The 6,249-nt window shown below is 40.6% G+C and overlaps 1 protein-coding gene across 4 annotated transcripts in view; it reads right to left on the reverse strand.

Moving 5' to 3' along the window:
• Nucleotides 1-1,842: 1,842 nt before the first annotated feature.
• The window catches only part of LOC138057126 (uncharacterized), a 12,008-nt gene continuing 7,601 nt past the window's right edge, over nt 1,843-6,249 (reverse strand). For 2 of the 4 annotated variants that reach the window (XM_068903185.1, XM_068903186.1), the window contains exons 2-4: nt 6,248-6,249; nt 4,391-4,480; nt 1,843-3,427 (exon numbers count right to left, since the gene is read on the reverse strand). The exon at nt 6,248-6,249 is cut by the window's right edge. In XM_068903185.1, coding sequence (XP_068759286.1) covers nt 2,679-3,427; nt 4,391-4,439 — 798 coding nt within the window. In that variant the 5' untranslated portion in view covers nt 4,440-4,480; nt 6,248-6,249 and the 3' untranslated portion in view covers nt 1,843-2,678. Of the gene's footprint in view, nt 3,428-4,390; nt 4,481-6,069; nt 6,224-6,247 lie in introns of those variants that run through there. The other 2 variants (XM_068903187.1, XM_068903184.1) reach the window with 2 other exon arrangements.

Here is a 6,249-nt window from a genome sequence, read left to right on the forward strand (position 1 = left end):
CTGCAGGAAGTTTTCTTCTCCCTTTCGGTGGTGTAGCATGGTCTTCTGGTTCTTCAGCTAACCGTTTCATTGCCTTTTCCATGGACAGCATGGTGGAACTCATTTGGGTCATGGCTGATAAGACGTTAGCAAGCACGTTGTCTGTGCCCTGTGGCGAAGAATTCGCTGACTCATTGTCTTCAGAAATTAAATTTTCTTCCTCCGCCGGTGAAAGGGCGTCCCTTCAACTCATATTTTTGGCAGCCATGCGGCAATTTTCTCGGCGTTCGTTCAACACTGAGCGCACAAAACAACACACGTCCGACCTTCCTGAAGCATCGCACACAACTGATCTTCCAGGGCTCGTGCGCTTTCTCACGTGACTCCGTAGCGACCAATGACGAAACAGAATTAGTTTTCATTCATATGTAAAGTAGAACTAATTACCATCACAAAAACTTCGCACTTAGACTCGCTTTCAAGAGGAGGCAGACTTGAACTCGGAAATGGCCTATTAGTAGGCACCGTCCTTAAATGTAGTTGCATCATGGGTAATGGCGTGTGAGTATTTAAGCTTGGGATTGCACGTGGGCAATCATTCTAGGCCGACACCACTCACTACAACTTTTTTTGGGGGTTGTTGTTGTTGTTGTTGTTCTGCTGCAGAGCTTTTTTTTTTTTTCGGCAGGTTTTTTTCTGGCTCTCGTCTAACCACGATGTCTTGTTACTGGTTGCCCAGCTCTCGTTATTTTTCTAGCTGTTATTGGAGGAATATAGAACACAGTGTTTAGCTTTATATGGCTTTTATGAACTTATTTACTGTACTCTGGTGCTCGGCCAAGACATGCAAAATAAACCTAATGGTTCATTATGTGCTCTGTCTGTGCGATTGAGTCGCTACGAATTAGCCTGAAATTTAGCTTTTTCTCAATCCGGAAGTCAGTTCGTTTACGCATGCGCAGTTGATCTCAGAACGAGCGCGAGGAAGGGCGAGGAAAAACCTTTGATGCAAACAACAATTAGGAGATTGTTATCAAATTTTCCAGGTCAGTGAATGGGTTTTCTGCTCAGCTCACGAAATGATGACGTTCGTCACCGGAAGTAACATTTCACTTCCTTAGCAACGCGCAAAAATTTCGTCTGTGGGCCCTTAAAACGTTCAGTCCTTCTTCTTGGTATAATGAAAGAGTGACCCCTATTTCTTAAAACTCTATCCCTAGTTGGCGGTAAGAGGTGATGAAGTGGATTGTCGGGAGACTTAATTTTCTCCCAAAGTTGAAAGCTGGCTGTAACGGTGGAGATTCCCTTTAACCAATAGAGCTTAAGCACGCACGGTTTTGAGACGCGGACACAACCGGAAGTGAGTTATTTTCCCTTTTAACTTGCTTTCACACAACCACATTTACATTGCTACGTATTTTTTCTCAATTATAGATGATTAATACAAAAATCTGGGAGACACCACTGTCCTGGCACGCGAAATTTTCTCTTCCGGTTGCCGTCCGTGTCTCAAAAACGCGCGTGCTTGAGCTCCCTAATGTAAATAGCGGCACGTGCCTTCTATTGTGCATTGTCCAATCAAATACCGCCACGTGGTTTTATTGTGCATTTTCCTGCACAGGAAGAAAAAGACTGACATCTAACATGTTTTATAACTCGATGCTCTTACTGGCCCGCGTAACAAGACAGATGATCTCCACTATCGTTTTGACGTTTTCCACCATTCTGCTCTAAATGCTGAGAGTTTTCGCGTGCGCCTACATTGACACAGACATTTCACACAACGGAAACCTCTCGAAAGTCTTTAAACGTTTTGTGGATGAACTCAAACTTACAAATACAGTGAAGCAGAGGTTTCGCGTGTTCTAGAAATTCCAAGTTTACTCATTTTCTTTCATAGATATTTTATTCTCAATGCAGACTTTCTCGAAGCTATTTTTGGTTCTATTTTAAAGTAGCCAGGGGTCATGCTTAGAGCAGCCCGGGGGAAATCCCCTGCGGCCCCCGGCCCTTAATGACAGCTCTGAAGAGGAGTGGGTTTGATACCGGGGTTAACGTCACAAGCTGCTTTACATTGGGAACAGTGATGCAAAGGACTTTGTGACGTCAGCCCAATATCGAACCCATTCCCCTTCCTTGCGAGGCTATGGATCAAAACTGGGACCACTTTTTCTGTCTTTCAAAGGTAAAACAAAATTTATTTGGGACAATTTCGAACAATAACTAAAGTGGAAAAGTTTGTTGCAGTGATGGGCACTTTAAAAATGTGCATAAGAGAGTTTTTCCATGTGCTTTAAGTGTCACTAAATAACCTGCTCAGCAAAAAACAAAAGGCGAAGAGAGTTCATTGACGATTCGAGTTCGATCATTAGTAACCTATTGTTTTTCCCTGAAAACGTATATTAGGCGGTTTGATTCCTTGATGGTAGGTTTTAGCTAAAGGGTTGCTTCCCTCTGGAACAACCCACCACTCAAAGTACGACAATCAAAGTCTCTTAGACGTTTTAAAATTCTAGTGAAAGACAACGTATAAATAAGCACGGCATTTATGGAAAACAGCTCTCCACTAAGCAAATTATTTTCTCTACCTATGTAAATTGAGTTCTCTTAATGGCTAGTCCACCTGTTGATAAAAAATCGCTGTACTTAACAGCAACAACACACTGATTAAAATCCGTTAATGAAAGCCATTTTCATTATCATTTGTTGTCTTTTTTAGCCTTAATGACAACATGGGTTAAGAATCCTTCAACTTCATCGTTATCTTCGATTTGCCCTAATTCTCCTTGCTCAAGCATTTGAATTCCTTTTTCAATCTCTTGGTCGGTCAGCTTGAATAAAGTGCTCATGAAGCGACCTCGCAACATGCTGTAAAACTTAGCTTTTCTAAAATTACATTTTAACTTCACCAAGGATGTCTCCACATCCAAGTTGGCTTCTTGAAGCATCCTTGAAGTTTCATGGATTTCCTCGAGGGGGTGATATTCCGTTGCTAGGCCAGTCACTTCTGCAAACCGCTTGAAACATGAAATGCCCCTTATAGACAAAATTAGGCAAAACCCATTAGAGCGAAGAGATCGTTCCACATCTTTAAACACCGGCAGTGGGTCGCGCAAATAATGAAAAGAATACTTGAACATCACACGGTCAAGTTTACCACAAAGCGAGGGATCAGCGAAAAATTCTTCCCCGGCTTTTAGAACAGGAATTACACCTTTTCTCCCCTTGGCTTTCTCGAGCATTTCTGAGCTCGGTTCAACACAAAATATTGGATTCTTCAGTTGCGTTAATTTGAATATTTCCTCTGCGAAGCGTCCAGTCCCTCCTCCAACATCAACCATCACGTGATCAGTCTGCAAGGCTAAGCTTTCTACCACATTTCGAAGCTGCGCGTCTTCCAATTCCATGAAATAGTCGTCGTAAGTGTCAGCTACTTTACAGTAGTAATCTAAAGAGTAATACAAAAAACCTTTTGATTTAGGGCCAGTTATGTTCTAGTTAAGTCTACTATCCACGGTCACGGTCGGTCACGGTCGGTCACGGTCTACTAAGTCCACGGTCCACGGTAAAAAAAAATCATAGTAAACACCAAGGCGACCCAAACGTTACAGTTATAAGAAAACTTTTCATTCACACGCAAAACACTGTTAATTCAGGTTTTCCCGTCGTTGTATTTCTCCGCAAAACTCACTTATAGTGCTTTTATGCAAGAAGACTCGGTCGATTTCGTTTGGCGTCTGCATGAACGGGACATTATTCACGGGAGTTGAAATGATTCACATACTGCCCAATTGCCCGCTCAACCACCGACATTGAACAGTACGTTGCATTTTATAAACTAAGGCTTGCTTCGAGGAGCGATAAGCTATTAGGTAGATTAGCGGAAGAGATCAAAATTAATACTATCGAAATTAGCATATGTAATAGAAGACATTTTCCAACTTTCCCGTTTCAATTTCACTGTTTTAAGAGTCCATTGAGTCTATATTTCTATGAACAGAAACCTTAACTCTAACATATTATTTTTATGATTTTCGACGGATGAGTAGATGAGGCTACATCTCGTTATGATGACCTATCTACCGAAATTAGGGCATTTTTCCCTTGCCTTTTTCTCCGAAACAAAGTCGGTGACTCCCCATTTTTTTAAATTTATTTTTTCATTTTAGGAATAAGTAATTTATGACCTAACTTCAGGCGAGAAATGAAACAAATTTTAATGTGGGAAGATTTTCTCGCGACCGTCTTAAAGCAGCTGCGAAGAACGCCTAAAAAAATCCAGGCTTTTTCTGCCACAGCAAAACGAGTCATCGCCGAATGCTTAACTCTGGTCCTTCATCCAAACTTTAAAACAACGACTATAGTCAAGCTGAATTAATGGACAGTGAAAAGAGTCTATATCAGAACGTACCGTTTACATCATCTTGGTCAAGACCATAGCGGTTTCTTCCTTCGGCCATGTTTTGCTCGATAGAATAACGGGGGCTTAGTTTGAAGAGAACTGGAAGGAAAACATATCAATGCGTCAAATCCTTCAAATTACGAAGAAAAAATAACTTAAACATTGAAAGCCATGCAAGAACAGAATAATTTTAAGAAAACTAACGAAGACTCCTGAGACAATCTTTTTCAATGCTGAACCACAAGGAATCATTCTTGATAAGAACTCCAGGATCATTTCTCAGTTCTTAAGTTGCTGTCATGATGTTTGTGACGATTAAAACTATTGAGAGTGGTAATAGTGTAATAATAGTGGAATTTTGTTTCCAGAACATTTTCTACGTATGAACTTTCTGACTTGTTTTTTTTTGTGTGTGTTCCGTTTAAATTTGCCAATTCGTGCCATAATCATTGCAGCATTGTTCCCTTGCATTTTCTGTCCTTTTTTTAAAATTTCTAACATAATAAAACCATGCAATCATTATATTTAGTATGCATAATTATTGGTGTTTAAGAATAGCAATCTGTTTATATTCGCTCGTTTTTCACTTGCTTGAGTTCCTCATGACTATCAATGATTATCAAAACGCTACACGTTCTCCTCATGCACACTTCTGCAAATGACATATCACCTTCTCTTGCTCACACATCTACAACATCAATGCTAATCAAAATCGACCATGTCGACCCGGCGAATTCTTTGCATATGAGTGACGCGTATTGCAGCCATTGTATGCCTCGTTCTTTATTACAGGTACGTCGCCCGAGGGTCATCTCGCCCGTTCGATTCCCGGATCTCACATCCTTGTTTTGACTTCTTTCCGTTCAGTGTAGCCTATGTAGTTTTTAATGCCTGTAAAAAGGAGCACTAATAGAAAGGGGGGAGGAGGGGGGGGGGGGGGGGGGGGTGTAAAATGAGCGCACCGTCGTCTCCAGGTTTGTGAGTTGAATTACTGTGACGAGTTATCGACGTTAAATATGGTTGCTTTACTTTATTTTTTACTTTACTGCACGAGACGTTTTTGTCAACACAGACAGCGACCGAAAGTGATTTTGCAAAGAAAGTGACGTCACACGTCACAGACGTCAAGTCACAAACCTCAAAGCTGGCTATTTGGCGTCTGTGTTGAAAAACAAAATCGCGAGAAAGTAAGTTCATCTTAGGTGCAACAGCTCTGTTTTTTTTGGTTGATTTTTGTTGTTTTCCTGCTGATAATCCTATTATTTATGAAAGAAACTCTCAGTCTTGCCAAAAAACCTAGAGTAAGTCTGTTTAATTTTGAAAAATATTTGTTTTCCTTAATATATCCTTTTGAATGTGCTTCTGTTTTTCTTTTCTTTTCTGGATTGGACAAATCAGCTAACACTGACAGATCTGAACTTTGCTTTACATTCAGAATTTTTTTTTAGGATTATCGATCGTAACTGGATTAAGAATTTCTAGCCATGTTCTCTTCCAATAAAACAATAAGTTCATCCTCCGAAATCAATCTGTGATCGTAGCTCTGAAAAAGGATATCTCTTGTCTTTCTTAAAGAAGTCATGATTCAGTATTAAGAAAGAAGACAAAGAATCAAAACTGCTGTAAAGTAGCGATGCCGTAAAATCACTGACGCGACATGCCTCATGCAAACAAGTCAAGTCACTCACGCCGGTCTCGACCCAGTTTCTCCTCGGCTGCTTGGCGTCCGTGTTGACAAAAACGTCTGGAGCTTAAGCTCCCTATAACGCACTCCCTGTATTTCACAATTATCCTGCGAAATCGCGAAATATCGTCTGATATTTGATCCCAATATTAACACATTTGATCCAAATACTAACACATCACCT

The sequence above is a fragment of the Montipora capricornis genome, chromosome 7 (assembly GCF_036669925.1).
Source record: "Montipora capricornis isolate CH-2021 chromosome 7, ASM3666992v2, whole genome shotgun sequence".
Lineage (NCBI taxonomy): Eukaryota > Metazoa > Cnidaria > Anthozoa > Scleractinia > Acroporidae > Montipora > Montipora capricornis.